This window comes from Oenanthe melanoleuca, chromosome 8 (assembly GCF_029582105.1).
Source record: "Oenanthe melanoleuca isolate GR-GAL-2019-014 chromosome 8, OMel1.0, whole genome shotgun sequence".
NCBI lineage: Eukaryota > Metazoa > Chordata > Aves > Passeriformes > Muscicapidae > Oenanthe > Oenanthe melanoleuca.
The window spans coordinates 29,192,656-29,210,060 of NC_079342.1; the positions used below are offsets into that span (position 1 = coordinate 29,192,656).

The 17,405-nt window shown below is 40.6% G+C and overlaps 1 protein-coding gene across 2 annotated transcripts in view; it reads right to left on the reverse strand.

Moving 5' to 3' along the window:
* Nucleotides 1–5,465: 5,465 nt before the first annotated feature.
* Nucleotides 5,466–17,405, reverse strand: part of CCDC180 (coiled-coil domain containing 180) — a 29,680-nt gene continuing 17,740 nt past the window's right edge. For both annotated transcript variants that reach the window (XM_056497484.1, XM_056497483.1), the window contains exons 26-38: nucleotides 16,897–17,010; nucleotides 15,989–16,227; nucleotides 15,342–15,394; nucleotides 14,457–14,553; nucleotides 13,383–13,454; nucleotides 12,274–12,340; nucleotides 11,934–12,078; nucleotides 11,417–11,577; nucleotides 10,461–10,598; nucleotides 8,598–8,709; nucleotides 8,250–8,355; nucleotides 7,585–7,723; nucleotides 5,466–6,171 (exon numbers count right to left, since the gene is read on the reverse strand). In XM_056497484.1, the coding sequence (XP_056353459.1) occupies nucleotides 6,040–6,171; nucleotides 7,585–7,723; nucleotides 8,250–8,355; nucleotides 8,598–8,709; nucleotides 10,461–10,598; nucleotides 11,417–11,577; nucleotides 11,934–12,078; nucleotides 12,274–12,340; nucleotides 13,383–13,454; nucleotides 14,457–14,553; nucleotides 15,342–15,394; nucleotides 15,989–16,227; nucleotides 16,897–17,010 (1,575 nt within the window). In that variant the 3' untranslated portion in view covers nucleotides 5,466–6,039. The remainder of the gene's footprint in view (nucleotides 6,172–7,584; nucleotides 7,724–8,249; nucleotides 8,356–8,597; nucleotides 8,710–10,460; nucleotides 10,599–11,416; nucleotides 11,578–11,933; nucleotides 12,079–12,273; nucleotides 12,341–13,382; nucleotides 13,455–14,456; nucleotides 14,554–15,341; nucleotides 15,395–15,988; nucleotides 16,228–16,896; nucleotides 17,011–17,405) is intronic.

Below are 17,405 nucleotides of genomic sequence, written 5' to 3' on the forward strand. Positions count from 1 at the left end.
ACAGGGCAGAGGAAGCAGCTTGGCTGGAGTTTCTTGCTGTGCTTTCTCTCCCTGGCTTGGCTCCTTGAGTCTTGGGGCTGGAATGGGGCAACTCTGCTATTGCTGGTTCCCACTCCTCCAGTCTCAGACCAGCAGTTGTTCAGTTCACCTCAAGGCAGCTGAAAGATTGCCACTGCAGCTTCTCCAAGCCAGGGAACAGAAAAGCCTTTTGTCTGGGCCAAGAAAACCAAGCTAGCCTGTAGCAATGTATTTGAATAGTTTAGGCCATAGTTTATACCAGGTGCACCAGCGAAGAAATTTTTAGCTGTTTTTCAGTCCTTTTATCAAACACTATAGAATTCATCAAGGCTACTGAATCATAAATTGTGCTAAATTGGGAAAGAAGCTGAAAAACAGAATATCGAGATTAGAAGAACCAAGATAAAGGTGGACAGTGAAGCGCTGGACTGTAAGCAATCATATTTCCTGCAAGGTGCATGCAGAGCGTGTGGACAAGATAGAGGCACCAATCAAAAAATGCGTGATCACGTGGACAGTAGTATTAAAATATATAATTAGGGTATAAAGTACACAATAAAGTGGCTTCTGCATAATCACATTGATTTGTCATTCGGAAGTCCTTTGCTCTTGCACTAGCCAAGCAAAACCAAGCCACACAGCACCATGGAACACCTGGGCAGTGAGGCTTCAAACATGCCTGCCAAAAAGCCCAAAACTCCCCATCCCTAGCCCCACACACACCGGGTCCCTGGCCTTAAAGATAACAGCAACTATTTTTGGGCATAAAACAGAGGATCATGGAATAGACTATTACCATAAATCACTTCAAGACAAGGCTTCAGGTTGTTTTCCCAGCTGTTTTAAAATCTGTTTTAGCTGGCAGTGGTGAAGGAAAGGGGCGGGGGGGTGGGAGGGATTGGTCACAATTTCTTTCCCTTTTCTCTAGTTTAGCACAGGTTTTGCCTCCTTTTTTATGGGCCCATCTCTATTTAGAGACAAGTTTAGGAGAAAAATACTCTGGAATGAGTGTTTCTTCTAACAAAAAAGGGTTTCAACAATCTCTTTCTGCCAATAAGAGATTAATACTAGTGGATGAAAGTGAAAAAAACCCCAACCATTTGAGAGAGTGCCCACACAGCACAGCATGGGGGGAAAAAAAGAATAAATGTTAAATATTGAATTGTCAGACCTTACGCCCCCCCCCGCCCCTCCCCTCACATATACACCCACACTGGAAAAAAAAAACAAACCAAAATTCCAGGGAAAGAAAAAAATCTCCACAACAAAATGGCACTGGCTCCTGTCTCAGGAAGGGAAAAAACTCCAAAGGGTTCACACCACAGCTTGGGCAAAACAGATGAGAACCAGGTGAGTCACTGGTGTGTGTTCCCTCTTTACAGCAGATGAAGCGGGGGATTTGGCGTCCTTTCTCTTATTCGTTCAGCTTTTCCAAGGTCTGGGGCTGGGATGGAGTGACCCCTTGCTTTCTCACTGGTTCCTGGCCGATTCGTCCTCCATTGATTGTCCTCTCTGATCTCGAACCAAAACCAAACCATCCAATTCAAGGAAAAAAACACTGAAGGATTGCTGTCACAGACTCCAAGGCCAGGGAAAGGGAAAAAACCCAACTTCTTGTTTAAGCTAACGAAATCTAAGCAAGCTAAGTAAAAAAAGGAATCCATTCTGTACAGCATGACAGACGCCTGGGCAGCGAGGTGTTGAATAGAGCACATCAAAGACCCCCAAGGTTCCTCCCTCCCCTGGACCCACCTTAAAGCTACAGCAACCATTTCTGGGCATAGAGCAGATGACTACAGAATAGAAAACCACCCCAAGACAGCCCTGCAGAGGGACCCAAACAGGCTAGATTGATGGACCAACACCAATGGTGTGAGGGTGGTTAACAAGGCCAAGTGCCAGATCCTTACACTTTGTACACAACAACCCCCTGCAGCCCCAGGCTGGGGCAGACAGACTGGAAAGTGCCCATTGGGAGATGTCCAATGGCTTGACAGAAGTCCAGGTGTGGCTGGGTGGGCAAGAGACCAATGGTCTGGGCACAGGTTTGTTGTAATTTGGTATATGAGGTATAAGAAATGAAATACCCTGCAAACCTCCTTCCTGCTAGTCCCCAGTTCATGTCTTCCTTCCGGTCCTGTGACCTTCCCCTGTGACCTTGTACCCACCGAGGGGTCGGGTATTCTGATCCTAGTCCCCCTGTGTCCTCATCCCATTGGCAGCCAGCCAAGGCCACTCCCATTCCCCTCTCCTGAATACCTGGTTCGGAGAGAGGGTCGCCCTCTTTCCGGCCATACCATCGCCTTGGAATAAACTGAGATTGAAAGAGCCTCCTTTGTATCCTTTTCCATCCATGCTACGATACTTTGTCTGATCTAAAGTAATTAGGACAAAAAGACAAAGTAGCGCAGCACAGGTTCAGGGCAGTTCCTGTACTGGCACAACTGAGGGACTTTGAAAGCTGTGTCCAGTTCTAGGCCCTCATGACCAGAGAGACCTTGAGGGGCTAGAGCACGTCCAGAGAATGACAATGAAACTCATGAAGAGTCTGAAATGTATGTGTTATGAAGAATGGCTGAGTGAGCTGGCGTTGTTTAGCCTGGAGAAGAGGAGGCTCAGGGGTGACCTTATTGCTCTCTACAACTCCCTGACAGCAGAATGAGGCCAGGTGGGAGTTGGGCTCTGCTCCCAAGCAAGCAGTGATAGGACAAAGGGACATAGTCTTAAGCTGTAGTTGTTAATTAAATAGAAATTCTTCTCAGAAGGAGTGATTAGATATTGGAATGGGCTGCCCAAGGAGTTAGTGGAACCTTCCCCACACCTCTCCTGTATCACCTTGCTTACCCTTCCATTGTCTTCACTTTCCTTTCCTGTCCTTTCCTTGAATTTCCTTCCTGAAAGTCAAGGGATAGATAGGCAAAGCAAAGTAAGGGGCATGTAGACAAGGCAAGGAAAGGATGGAGTAGGCAAAGAAATGGAGAGTCAGGCAAGGCAAGGGCAAAATAAGGAAAAAGCCAGATAAGGAAGGGGCCAGATAAGGAAGGGACAAAGCAGGAAAGGGAAAAGTAGGGGGAAAGGGAGAGCAATGCAAGGAAGGAGAAAGGCAAGGTAAAGGCAAACAAGGGGCGGGAAAGGGAGAGCCAAAGGAGGAGCATAGGAGGGGCAAGTCAGTACAAAGCAAGAAAGGGGAAAGGAAGAGAAAAGAGAGGGCCAAGGGAGGGGCAAAATAAGAAAGGGTAAAGGGAGGAGCAAAAGAAGGGCAAAACAAGGCAAGAGGGGGGTAAGGGACAGTTAGGGGAGCAAGGAAAGGGAGGGAGGACAAGGAAATGCAATGGAAGCATACTGGAATGGAAAGAAGACCCCTCCCTGCAAATTATTATAACTTTAAAATTATGGGGGGGCCAGGCAAAAATAGAAGAAAAGGAATAACTATTCTTTAATAGAAATAAACCCTGACATAATAGCAAAAGAGTAACAGAAATTTCCCACATGATAAATACAAGGGAAGGGAAGATTCAGGGAAGTTTCAGGTAAGTTGAAGGGAAGGGAAGGAAAGGGAAGTTTCAGGGAAGTTTCAGGGAAGTTTCAGGGAAGGGAAGTTTCAGGGAAGTGTCAGGTAAGTTTCAGGGAAGGGAAGTTTCACAGAAGGGAAGTTTCAGGGAAGTTTCAGGGAAGTTTCAGGGAAGGGAAAGGAAGTTTCAGGGAAGGGAAGGGAAGGGAAGTTTCAGGGAAGTTTCAGGGAAGTTTCAGGGAAGTTTCAGGGAAGTTTCAGGGAAGTTTCAGGGAAGGGAAGGGAAGGGAAGGGAAGGGAAGGGAAGGGAAGGGAAGGGAAGGGAAGGGAAGGGAAGGGAAGGGAAGGGAAGGGAAGGGAAGGGAAGGGAAGGGAAGGGAAGGGAAGGGAAGGGAAGGGAAGGGAAGGGAAGGGAAGGGAAGGGAAGGGAAGGGAAGGGAAGGGAAGGGAAGGGAAGGGAAGGGAAGGGAAGGGAAGGGAAGGGAAGTTTCAGGGAAGGGAACTTGCAGGGAAGGGAAGTTTCAGGGAAGGGAAGTTTCAGGGAAGTTTCAGGGAAGGGAAGTTTCAGGGAAGGGAAGTTTCAGGGAAGGGAAGGGAAGTTTCAGGGAAGTTTCAGGGAAGTTTCAGGGAAGGGAAGTTTCAGGGAAGGGAAGTTTCAGGGAAGTTTCAGGGAAGTTTCAGGGAAGGGAAGTTTCAGGGAAGTTTCAGGGAAGTTTCAGGGAAGGGAAGGGAAGTTTCAGGGAAGGGAAGGGAAGGGAAGGGAAGGGAAGGGAAGGGAAGGGAAGGGAAGGGAAGGGAAGGGAAGGGAAGGGAAGGGAAGTTTCAGGGAAGGGAAGTTTCAGGGAAGGGAAGTTTCAGGGAAGGGAAGGGAAGGGAAGTTTCAGGGAAGGGAAGTTTCAGGGAAGGGAAGGGAAGGGAAGGGAAGGGAAGGGAAGGGAAGGGAAGGGAAGTTTCAGGGAAGGGAAGGGAAGGGAAGTGGAAGGGAAGGGAAGGGAAGGGAAGGGAAGGGAAGGGAAGGGAAGGGAAGGGAAGGGAAGGGAAGGGAAGGGAAGGGAAGTTTCAGGGAAGGGAAGGGAAGTTTCAGGGAAGGGAAGGGAAGGGAAGTTTCAGGGAAGGGAAGGGAAGTTTCAGGGAAGTTTCAGGGAAGTTTCAGGGAAGGGAAGGGAAGGGAAGGGAAGGGAAGGGAAGGGAAGGGAAGGGAAGGGAAGGGAAGGGAAGGGAAGGGAAGGGAAGGGAAGGGAAGGGAAGGGAAGGGAAGGGAAGGGAAGGGAAGTTTCAGGGAAGGGAAGGGAAGTTTCAGGGAAGGGAAGGGAAGTTTCAGGGAAGGGAAGGGAAGGGAAGGGAAGGGAAGGGAAGGGAAGGGAAGGGAAGGGAAGGGAAGGGAAGGGAAGGGAAGGGAAGGGAAGGGAAGGGAAGGGAAGTTTCAGGGAAGGGAAGGGAAGTTTCAGGGAAGGGAAGGGAAGTTTCAGGGAAGGGAAGGGAAGTTTCAGGGAAGGGAAGTTTCAGGGAAGTTTCAGGGAAGGGAAGTTTCAGGGAAGGGAAGTTTCAGGGAAGGGAAGGGAAGGGAAGTTTCAGGGAAGTTTCAGGGAAGTTTCAGGGAAGTTTCAGGGAAGGGAAGGGAAGTTTCAGGGAAGTTTCAGGGAAGTTTCAGGGAAGGGAAGGGAAGGGAAGGGAAGGGAAGGGAAGGGAAGGGAAGGGAAGGGAAGGGAAGGGAAGGGAAGGGAAGGGAAGGGAAGGGAAGGGAAGGGAAGGGAAGGGAAGGGAAGGGAAGGGAAGGGAAGGGAAGGGAAGGGAAGGGAAGGGAAGGGAAGGGAAGGCAAGGGAAGGCAAGGCAAGGCAAGGCAAGGCAAGGCAAGGCAAAGGCAAAGGCAAGGCAAGGCAAAGGCAAAGGCAAGGCAAGGCATGGCAAGGAATGGCAAGGAAAGAAAGTGGTAGGCAAAGGTAGGCAACACAAGATAGAAGTGGGAGAGGAATGACAAGGAATGGGAAGGGTAGGCGAGTCAAAACTTGTTGAAGCAAGACAACATATAATGTGTATCTTTTTCAGGCCAGCTATCTCAGTGAGAAGTCTCTGTGCAGAGGTGCTTGGGCAAGGGGCCTTGATTCCAGGGTATTTAGTTAGGGATAGTTCTCATCCATGCCTTGGAGAGTTTTCAGAACAAACCAGCTCACAGGGGCAAAACTGCAACCAAATCCTGTAAACTCTGATAATAAATACGCATTAAGTGTCCTTGCAGAGAGGCTTCAAGGGCACAAACACATGCGAATGGTACCAGATGATACTGTAAGTCAAATCAGGTGGTTATAAAAATTGTAAAGATTAGTATAGTAGTAGTCTTAAGACTGCATATGAGGAAACAAGAATGGTAACATGGCAAAATAAACAAAAAGGCAAGAAAGTAGCTTCTTTCAATGCAACAGATTTGTGAGATAAAAGAAAAATATCAGTGGCATTCATACAAACGTGTCAATTTACACCAACAAAGTTCAGCAAAATTATTTGAGTGATCTCAGACGTAGAGTCGCTTTATCTTTTGGACAGATTCTTCCCACCAATCATTCCAATGCTGAATTGCCAATAGCTGAGCTGAACTTTCTTCTTTGATCTGGGCAAACATCTGTTCAACTTTACTTCTGTATTTCTGTATAAAAAACCCCAACAATTAATGACAAAATTAAGAGTGACGAAATATAATTTTATTTGCCTAAATCCAAGTCCTGATCCATTGTGTCAGCAGACTACATAGAGGCCATTTATTTTTTGCCTTTGATAGTTGGACTATATGAACAATTAACTCTTAGTTGTGCTCCTTCTGAGTTCCTTTTAAAGACTTCTGAAATTAAATTATTAGCAATATTTAAATTTTGCTAAAATGCAAAATCTTCATCTTACTTTCATTAGTTCCTAAGAGTAGGGAGTTGCCTTCTTCAAGACCCAAGTATGCATCTCTAATACAGGATGCACTTTGGTTCTTGCTGGAGGTTCTTAACTCAAAAGTATGAACTAAACTATTACACAATTTCTAAAAAGTTACTTCCTCTAGACAGAAACTTATATACTACCATAGAAATCTCAAGGCACTTTAATGTTCCCAAACAGTCTATGCTCTAAAACATAAAGTACTATATTTTTAATGCAACACACATGCAGGAAAATACTGTGGTGTGTGTGCATTCTATATCCAATCCTTTTATCTAACCATTTGTATTAAACCATTTGTATCCAAACAACCACATTCTCTCCAAATCTGTAATCGGGTTCTTGGGCACTAGAACTAGATGTATAAAACACACATGCAAACTGATAGTTTTGATGTCATTTGCCATGATTTTACAGCATATTTTACATCCCCCTATTAAACACAGATATTTTTTAGAAGTTAATTTAGTTCTGTGGGAGTACAATTACTTCCAGGTCAGATGCATAAACACATGTCCAAGTGATTTAACATAAAAATATTCTCCTAACTGCTAAGCATTGCTGCTTTGAAAACAATTGTCTGTACCAGTCAGAGGCTCAGAGTTGTCTGCATTATTTTAAAAGACTCAGTGAAGAAAGAATGATCATTTTTATGGCGGTCACAGTCATCTGTGATAGTTGCGGATACAAGATAGGTATGAAGTATTTTACTGCTCTTCATTTTTCACGGGAAAATCAGCATTTGTGACCTAAGGCTGGAGCTGTAGGCTTCAGAAAGGTGAGTGAAAACAAGTAGGACTGGAATGGCACTGGGGCACAGCTGCTTTTAGAACTATGATCCTGCCAAAAAGCAGCGTCCTGTTTCTGACACCATCCATGCGTCTCAGCTGAAACAATTCCCCTTTGTCATGTCTCTGAATAAGACTCCCTAAGAAACCAACCCTGTCTGCTTTTAACAGCATCACAAAGAAATGGACACAAGAAAGGGTTTCTAGCACAGATAATAGGGCCTTAAGATCTGCAAACACTGTGTGTTAAAAACTTACACACACAACTAAAAGATTCTATAATTGTCTTCTTAAAAAACCAAACCCACAACAGCAGCAGCCTCAAGAGTTCTTCCCCACAGACCTACCTTATATGCAGCTTGTCTTGCATCCACCACTGCCAGATGGCCCAGGGTAGTCTTAGCTGTTGAAACTGATGCAGTTCCTCTGCAAAGAATATAGTCTGGACAGTCAGGAAGAGTAGTCTCGGGTATTCCTGGCCAAGACCTATAAAAAACCGAAACAACCAAAAAACACATGAGAAAAAAAAGTTAGAAAAGAGAACAGATCATACTAATTCACTTTACTTGTATTAAGGTGCCAAAGATCAATGTTGGTTTTTTTTCCATAAAAGGTTTACCCTAAAAACATCTTTGCTTAGTACAACCACCTTTTCTTTTAAAGCATTGGGATCTCTCCACAGTATATAATTAATTTCTTCTAAATAACAATACACAGACTATTCACAGATCTGAATGTAATGAATTGATAACTAGTGACAGGCAAGTGGCATAGCAGTAGGAGTGGCATGGTATTGTTTTACAATACTATATATAATTCACTTTTGTTTGGATCCATTGCAATTCTTTCTTTAAAATCATTACCCACTCAAACTATCCCATTAGTAGTTCAATGACATTACTAATGATGAGCAGTTTCAACAAGTGCAGCAAAAGACTATGAGGACAGCACCTGTTATAATTTCAGAGCAGAGGAATCAGACAGAACAGTGTTCATTATCTCCAAATACTACCTCCTTCCTCGTTTGACTAACTGTTGAACTTTGGAGGTTCCTAGAGGAAGTCCAGCTTGTTTATGATGCTTTAAAGTCAACATCTTCTCTGTAGGTATTTCAGTTCCTGGGAGGTAATAGAAGATATGCTCAGCAGAAACAAAACAATGTCAGGAATACAATTGTTTTGGTGTAATTGTTCAGCTCAATGCTCTTCACACTCAAGAAACAGCTTTGGGTGCATTATGATGCAAATTTTTGAATTTAAAATACTATAGCATAACAAAACCTTCCTCTTCCTAGGGACAGACTGCTGCTATCTTTGACAAGGGAGAGGAGGCCTGAACAAGCAATCTCTTCTTTTCTTACCTGCTACTTCTACATCATCAGCAGTGATGGTTTCGTCTAGTTCCAAGAGGAGCTTTTCAGTGAGGGCAGCCAGTGCAGAAAAAAAGCTCTGAGCACACTCAGCAGCACAATCCTGTTGCAGCATTGGAGACAAGTGAGAGGAATTACATTGATACTTTGATCTATTCTCCTTTTAACTTGGCTTCCAAAGACTACAAAAATATCAAACCCTGGCATTCTACAGCAGCTGCAGATAAAAGACAAAAGGCTCAAAGTTGCATATAAAAGGGTCTCAAAGTGTCCCTGCAGTATTCTTAACATTGCCTGATTATCTAATGTAGGAGTGTGTAAAACAGGGGTCTCTCTGAGTTCCTCAGAGAGAGATGAGAATGCAGGAATTGAATTAAAACCTTTAGATAAATTAAAGTATATTTAGCCACTCAAACATGAAATTGAGCTGGAAGCTTAAGTTTTAAGTAAGTAAGTTTAAGTAAGTAAGAATATGTTTTAAGTGCCTTAAAGAGCAAAAGCCTTAGAATCTGGTGTAAAAAGCAAGCTTCAAAAACAGGCTTCAGTGAGAACATAGTTCTAGTCATTAGTGTAAAAAACAAGCTTCAGTGAGAGTTCAATAACATGGTTCTATACATAATAAAACCATAGTAAGAATATTGCTTACATTCTTCAGATAGAACAAAATAGAATTATTTGCGTGGATAGGCTATATGCGCAAGTTATGTGTCAACTTTTGTACTATAGAACGAGAATTCTAATAGGTTTAGAAGAAATGCTTCAGAAGCATATTTTTAGCTCATTGGGTAATTTGTAAATAAGTATTCCTGCATTGGGGACCGGCATCAGCATTGTGTGGAAGAAGATAGGATCTGCTGCTGCAACTTGGGCCCTTCTTGGGACCTCGCACCAGAGAGCTGCTTCTATTTCCATTCAGGACTCTGCCGAAAGCTTTTAGAATGGACTTTAACACTTGGGACTCTCTGTCTCTGAAACTGATGTGCCTCTACAAATAACTTTACAGCAACCAACAATTGCTCTTGCCTTTTTTGAAGACCTAAACCCATGACAATCCTGACAATCTAAAGTTCAAAAAACTGTTTTGTGTATAGGTACCTAGTAGTTACACATTTGGGTTAAATGTGATAAAACCAGTTTCTAGCCAAACAGAAGATAATTTTGGAATTAAGGTATTTTGGGTGGAAGTGCTTAGCCCAGGTGTTATTCTCAAACAGGGTATTTGTGTTTGTCTCTATGCAGAGCTAGGAGTAGGAGGAGATACTACTTTGGAATTAAAAATACCAGTACTCTGCAGACAGTGTAGAATTTGGAGTAAGAGGCCTGAGAGAACCAAACAATGGGCTTTAATGTTGGGGAACCAGTCTTCAATTAACCCAGCGGGCAAAGGGGGAAAAGTATTTTGATTCCTGAATCTCTCCTGTAAATTCAGCTTATTTCAGTTCTTAATCTTATGTAGAAAAGTGTCAATTATTTGCACAAATGAAATGCACAGAAAAGAAACTCTTCCAGGCATCTGTTGTCTGGAAGTAAGAGAACTAACCAGAGGATGTCACCACCACAGCCAATACTCTTACCCATCATTAAGCTAGCCAGTAGGTTCTATGAATGATACAAAACATCACTAAGTTCTACAATGTATCTAAGCCCCTGTATATGTGCAGATATATTTATGTCTGTATTCATTAAATGCTGATAATACATCACTTAATAGTTTAGCAATATATGAACAGGATTGCCTAAAACTGAAAAAAAATTCAAGTCTCCTTTGGATGGGGAAGAAAAATATATCCAAAATACACCCTCCTTTCCAAATGCAACATTTAAGTTCACATTAAGCAAGGACTGTAAAATTACCTGCAGCATCTTCATGTTGAGGTGAACACCATCAGTTTGATCTTTTTGCCTTTTTATTTCCTCTTGGCACAAAGCCTCCAACTGAAGAGAGTTATTTGGGTGTCCTAGGGAGTAATGTAATTTTCTTCGATGCATAGTCTTTAAGCAAATATATAAGAAAGAAATGCCTTTAGAAAAGAATGTACTGTAAGCCATGAAAAGGAAGAAGTAAACCACAAACGTTTTCTATAAAGGTATTCAGAAAGAAAAGGAAAATGGAGCTACTTCTTGGCTGTCTGGATATAAGCTTTACAGTGCAATATGCACCAAATTGCCTCTCTGCTGGCTTCTGGTCTCACTTTGGGATTTATTTTCAACAAAAAAAAATCATCTCTTCTACCACGTGGTAAGTAAGATAGTTTTTGTATCTCTACATTTGCAATTTTTACCTAATTTTTAATACTCAGACATAATTGCAAGACATTGAAGCATTTTCTACGTGATCTCTGTTATACTTCTGTTCCCAGTTCTGATATTACTTGAGAGAATATGTCTCTTTTATGAATGATGGTAAAGAATAGTATTTCATTATCCCTACATCATAGTTCTTACAAAGGAGTGCACCCATACAGTAAGAACTGTCTGGCACTACCAGAAGGTCATAGCCCTCACAGAGCTGACAATCCAAGTGTAAGATGACAGGCAGAGCTGAGAAGATTAGAAAGAGTCATCCCAGTGCTGGAAGCTGGGAGAGAAGAGACAGAGTTCCACTAAATACAAAGCTTCCAGGAGAACAGATTCTGAAACACAAAGTACATCTGTTATTTGCAGATAACTGCAAACACAGAAACTACATCTGTGGTCAGCTCAGCAGAAAGTGATGAAGCAGCGAGAATGAGAAAAATAAAATTTTATCAATTTGATGCACTTAGCATTGGTTACACTAAAAAGCATTCCAATATGTCCAAGATACATACCTTCACATCCTCCCACTCTTTCAGCTGTCTGTTGAAGAGATGCTGAATATGACCAGTAAAAGAGATGAGTTTCTGCTCATGTTCTTTCAAAAGACTTTCCACGACCAGTTGGGAAACAGAAGACAGTTCATCTTCAAACCACTTCAGCTGATCCCAAAATTCTTTTTGGAAAAGACAGAGTGTGTATATGACACAAACAGCGTGAAATTTTCTCTCACAGAGATTGTGTCCCTGACATTCCTTTTTCTAGGTGCAAAGCTTTGAGAAACATACACTTGCTCAAAGTAGTGACTTTGAACAGGTCTTTTAACTTAGTCAAGTGCCCTTCTGCTACATTTTTTGTAGCTGATAATACATAATAAAGAATATTGGCTAAATTTCCAGTAAAGTCAACTGGAGATTTTGCACTGAGTGTGATGAATTATGACAACAACATAATTCTTGGTCACTGTAATTTTTCAGCTTACATACTGAAAAATTACATACACAAGAAAATGCAAGTCTTAACTGAATTTACCTCTAAGACAGAAATTGTAGTAATCATCTGTCTGCTTTTGGTATGACAATAGTTTCAGTCTGAGCATTTCTGCCCAATGTTCAAATGTGTCTGGAAGATCTTCAAGCAATCCCATCTGAGGATTCTTCTTTTCTCCATAGAACTCCTGCAGAAGGAAAAGATAAACCAGAAAAAATGTTGATAACATATTTAAACATGTCACATCTAGGTATATAACAGTAGGAGAAGAAAGGAAAATTTTTGGACGGTCTGCCAAACATTGAAAGAATCAAATTATTTCTCTGACACAAGAGTACACCTATGAAAGAAGAATTGACTAAGGAACATGACATTTCCTTACCTCACCAAGGCAGAGCAAGGTGTTGTTACCCTTCCAGAGAATATTCATAATAATCCCCTTAAAAGTACTGAAGAGCAAAAAAAATTAAAAATATAAAAATATGGTCATAACATTAAATAATCACACTGACAATATTCACTATTTTTCAAGTATTTTGTTCAGGTTAATTTTAGTACGTTTTTTAGAGCATACACAAACCAATATTTAGCATGCCTAAGAACCTTCTCCCACATCAGCACAAATTCTCTTCAGATGCAGCCAGGATAAGGAGCTATTGTAATTGCTCACTGGGGTGCACTGCTAAGTCACTGACACAAAAAAGCAATCTTAGCCAAATTCCGGTGCCCAAAGAGCTTACAATGTATTCTATATAAAGCAAAAATATTTGAAGGTGGGTCTAGGTGTTTACTGGAATTACTTTGAAACATAATATGGAACAAAATTCCCCAACGCTTAAACATCTTAAGCATTAATTTGAATAGTTTAGTATGGCATGCACAGTATATCTCAGTTCTACAGAGTACAGCTGCACAGATCAAGAAACAATATGATAATTTCCTTAAAAAAGGGGAATGAAACCTTTTTGGTCCTTGTTTATTCCAATTAATGAAATATTGAGCACAAGAATGAAGACATAAAATGTACTTGTTTTCTTAGGTGTGAAAATAATTGAAAGAGAGGCTATTTCACATTCCCCACCCACTTCTTATAAATATATAAAATAGGCTCCAATAAGACCCCCCACTTCAGACATTAGACAGAATGAAGAAGATGACTTATATCTTCACAATTATTATGCTGCAAAAAGGACCTGTTCTGGAAGTACTTTGACCTATAAATATCATGGCTAAATACCTCAAAATTCAGTGGTGAGTTCCGTAGGTCACAATGATAGGTTGGTAGGTACGTAGGTAGGCAGGTAGGTAGGTAGGTAGGTAGATAGATGATAGATAGATAGATAGATAGATAGATAGATACATACATACATACATACATACATACATACATACATACAAACACACATACAAACATACATACATACCTACATAAATATATACAATAGAGGGTTTTTATAGATTAACTTCTTGTTCTGGAAATACAGGACTCACTCAGACTTTGCAGGCTTCTTTCCAAATATCTCAGATCTCTCATCCCTGGTAAGAGATTTTCTGCCTTTTTCACTGGAAGGAAAAACATTAATTTGAAACTATCCACAAGTGTTTTCCTTCTCTGGCTGATGATTTGAGCTAGTCAGTCATACAACAGATGTGAAACTGAAGAAAAATTAGAAAAAACGTAACTCTAGAACTAGTATTCTGTGTGTCCTGGTTCTGGCCAGGACAGGGTTAATTTCTGCAGTAGCCAGGAGGAGGTATGGCCAGGACCTGGAGGTTATTCTCTACCACCTGTCATCATTGTGGGGGGTGGGTGGAAGAGTCTCTGCTGTTGGGGAATGTGGTAGCAGTCAGGTACTGTCAGGGATTTCCTCCTGGTGAGCATTCACATGCAAATCACTTGCCTCTCTGGTACACTTTACTATTAACATTGCTGCTGCTACTGTTCTTTTTTTAATCTCTTTGCTGTTTGTAGTAAATTGTTCTTATCTCAACTTTATCTTCACCTTTTGTGCCTCCAGTTTTTCCTCTCCAGCTGCTGCAGGGAAAGAGGAGTGAGCAACCAGTGCATGCTTTGGAGTGTTTCGCTAGGAGCACAAAAACGGAGAATACCATTCCCAAACCATGACAATATAAAGATAGTATTTTGATGGAAAAAGATTCTCAGAATTCTCTTCTAAACTCTCATTTGTTCAAAAATTTTTTGTTTTCGCTATTAGAGTAGCTCATTTCATCAATCTGTGGACTAAGTGGAGAGAAACTATTTAGACATACCTGAAAATTGAGCCACATTGATTTAAGGATTAGTCTATAGTTCATCAACTTCAAAACAGAAAATGGCAGCAGATGAAGGAAAAAAAAATTTTTTTCCAGTCAAAATCTGGGCGAAAAAACCCACAAACCTGATCATGTGGACATAAACAGGAAAGAGATTCCAAGTGATAAGCAGTACGTGGAAAGAATGCTAATACAAATAAGCAGTAAGAATCTCTCAATGTATAGACAAAGTTTAGGTAAATTCTTGCATTGGAATATTTTAAGTATAATTCCTATTTTTAGGGGTCGCACCTTTTTTTTCGCTTTGTTTCATCCCGAGATGACCTCTTGCTAGTAGACTTCTGAGAATGTGCATCAGATAACTTCTTCTTTACTCGGGGAAGAATTGCTTATATTTAACAAGAGAAGAAGATGAATATTGCATAAATGCTAACTGAAGTACTTTTTTTGTGCATATATATTTTGTATTCTTATTTCTATAATGTTTCTTTGCAATATGTAGGGGACAACTACAGGAACAATAATTTCTGTCTGACAGGCCTGAAATAACCCAGAATTGGCAACAACAATAAAGGTTATGTGCTGGTGCATGAGTCACAGGAACGTCACAGAAAATACATGGTAGATGGCAGAGATTTAAAGCAAGTTGGAGACAGGTCAATGAGCATGAATGGACTACATTCATAGAATCCTATAAATGGTCATGGGGATTTGCAAATGTGGAAGCTTTGGAAATGGCTGGAGGAATCAAAGTCTGCAGAAGAGAGATGAGGAAATGGGAACACTCGGTAGGGAGCATCTGAGGTTACCTCTGTGCTCACGTTTGAGTAGATGATAATATACTGTGAGAAGAATCCCTGGTTCCCTATATATTTCATGATTTCTGCTCCACTTCTTTTCTTGACCCCGTTTCCCTTTTGCTATCACAGGTACTCTTTATAACATCATTATCTCATTCTTCAGCTTTCATTGCTTTAGGAGCCCAAAATCATCTTAATCTAACTAAAGATGTTCAGGAAAAGAGTTGAGAGCTATCAGCACAACTACCTCAGAGTTCCCAGCATAGAAGCCACTGCCTGGACCACGCTAGACCGTGCAGTCTATGCAGGAACTACATGAAATGCCAGGAACTACAATTCAGATGAAAAGAAAATATTAAAAGAATTACAGGCACACCTGGATCATTTGTCCCACGATTTAGACCTTGGGATTTTTTTGATAGGTTAAATCTGAAAACAAATAGAAGAGCTAAGTACTACTGAATATCCTGTCATTTTATGTTCTATACTATATTATATAGCAAACTAGGCAAGTTCTCTATACCGGTCATGTGCTGAGTTAAATTTCTGAGATTATATTTAACAGACAGGGTTACTTTTACAACTGACAGTGTATATAGAAGTAATTTCATGGGACTGATTGTTTAACTGGAATTTTGGAATTTCTACAAGCAAAACTGCATTAAAATACTACTTGCAAATCAAACATCCGTCATACTCTTCATTTCACACTTTGTATATTCAGCCAACTATGCAGCAGGTAATCACCTTTTAACTAAAATAAAGCTCTAGAAGACAAAAAATAAATACCTAAAATTTATCATTGTATACTAGATGTCACTTATTACTCACAAAAGGGTATTTTTGGCTATGAGAAATCTTGGTTTTGAAAAGAAAGTAGTCTCAGCTAGACTAAATTTTAAATTTAGACTGATCAGAAAATATGTAGCATTATCTTTGAACAGTCTATTCACTAGTTCTGGGCAAAATAAATATAAATAAAGACAAGGACTGAAAAATACCTTTGGGCAAACAAATACTTACCCAGCTAAATTTTTGATAGCACTTATTGCCAAATCATCAAATATTGATGTATCCATTCCACTTGGATTTAACAAAGGGAATTTTTCAGGATCCAGTCCCATCACCATCCTTTTGCTCTCCTCTCTGAGACTCTCTTTTGGAGCAGCAAGAGCAATGAAATCTTGTAACCTCCCATCCGTGTCAAGACTGGTGAAGTCCTCTCGCAATGTCCCATCTGTGTCAGGAGTGCTGAAGTCCTCCTGAAATGGGAAGACAAATGAAGCCCTGTAGACCATAGCAGACAGTTTGTGAAAGCATTCCATGCAATGACTGACTACTAGAGCAGATTTTCTAAACAGGCAATATCTTGCTTCACAGGCTGAAATAAATTTTTTGTCATTCTAACCAAAATGTTGTTACAGCTGTAGAGCTCTAAAACACTTCAAAGCAGTTAAGAGTAGGTTCCCATAATCATCATAAACAGTATTTAAGGATATAGTCTTAAAACAATGATCCACTGAGATTACAAAATAAAGACAGACTTTCCAGAAAAGAGAGGAAAGAAAACACAACCCGTTTGATAAAAATAAAATCTCTTCAGGACACATTTGGAATTTTTTTTTAAATAAAGAAACCCATGAAATATGTACCTCTGAATAGTGCTACACATTGAAAACCAACTTTTGTGAAGAACTGAGCAACTCATCGCAATGCCATGTATCTCTTCAGTGTTTTGTAAACTTGGTGATTTACTCAGCCTCTTAAAAAGGCTGTCCTAATGCTACAGTGTCTTTGACATCTTGGCATAATGCAGATTCTTTTTTAATTTGAAAATTCAAAGCACAAATTCTGAAAAGCCATTAAAACACGTAGGCATGAAAATTCTCTCAATATTAAATAAAATACAGACATTGTGAATGCTATCTTACAGTGGCATGTGGGATCTTTGCTTTTTTTAAGCAGCAGTCAAGATACTTGCTCCTCTTTATCAGCTCTTTCAACACCTCTCTGGCAAAATCATACAACTCTTCAGAAGTTAAAGCCTGAAAATACAGATGGTATTTACTAAACTAACTGTTCTAACCTTTTCAAACATGCTGACTCTTGTGAACAACATTATTTGCCTCTATTCTGTCACCAGTTTATGTACACATACATGGAAGCAATGAGATTATATAAGAGCCTGAGGTTTTGGTTTGGCAAACAGGAAAACAGCTACTGACTGTCCAAAAAGGACTGTTGTGGTTTTAAACCCAGCTGGAAATTAAGCACTGTACAGCTAAATCTGCCTTCTCTCCCTCCTTGCCCTGGTGGAATGGGGAAGAGAATCAAAGGAAATCTAGTATGCTGAGATAAGAACAGTTTAATAATTGAAAGTAAAGTGAAATACAGTGATAATAATAATAATAATAATAATAATAATAATAATAATAATAAT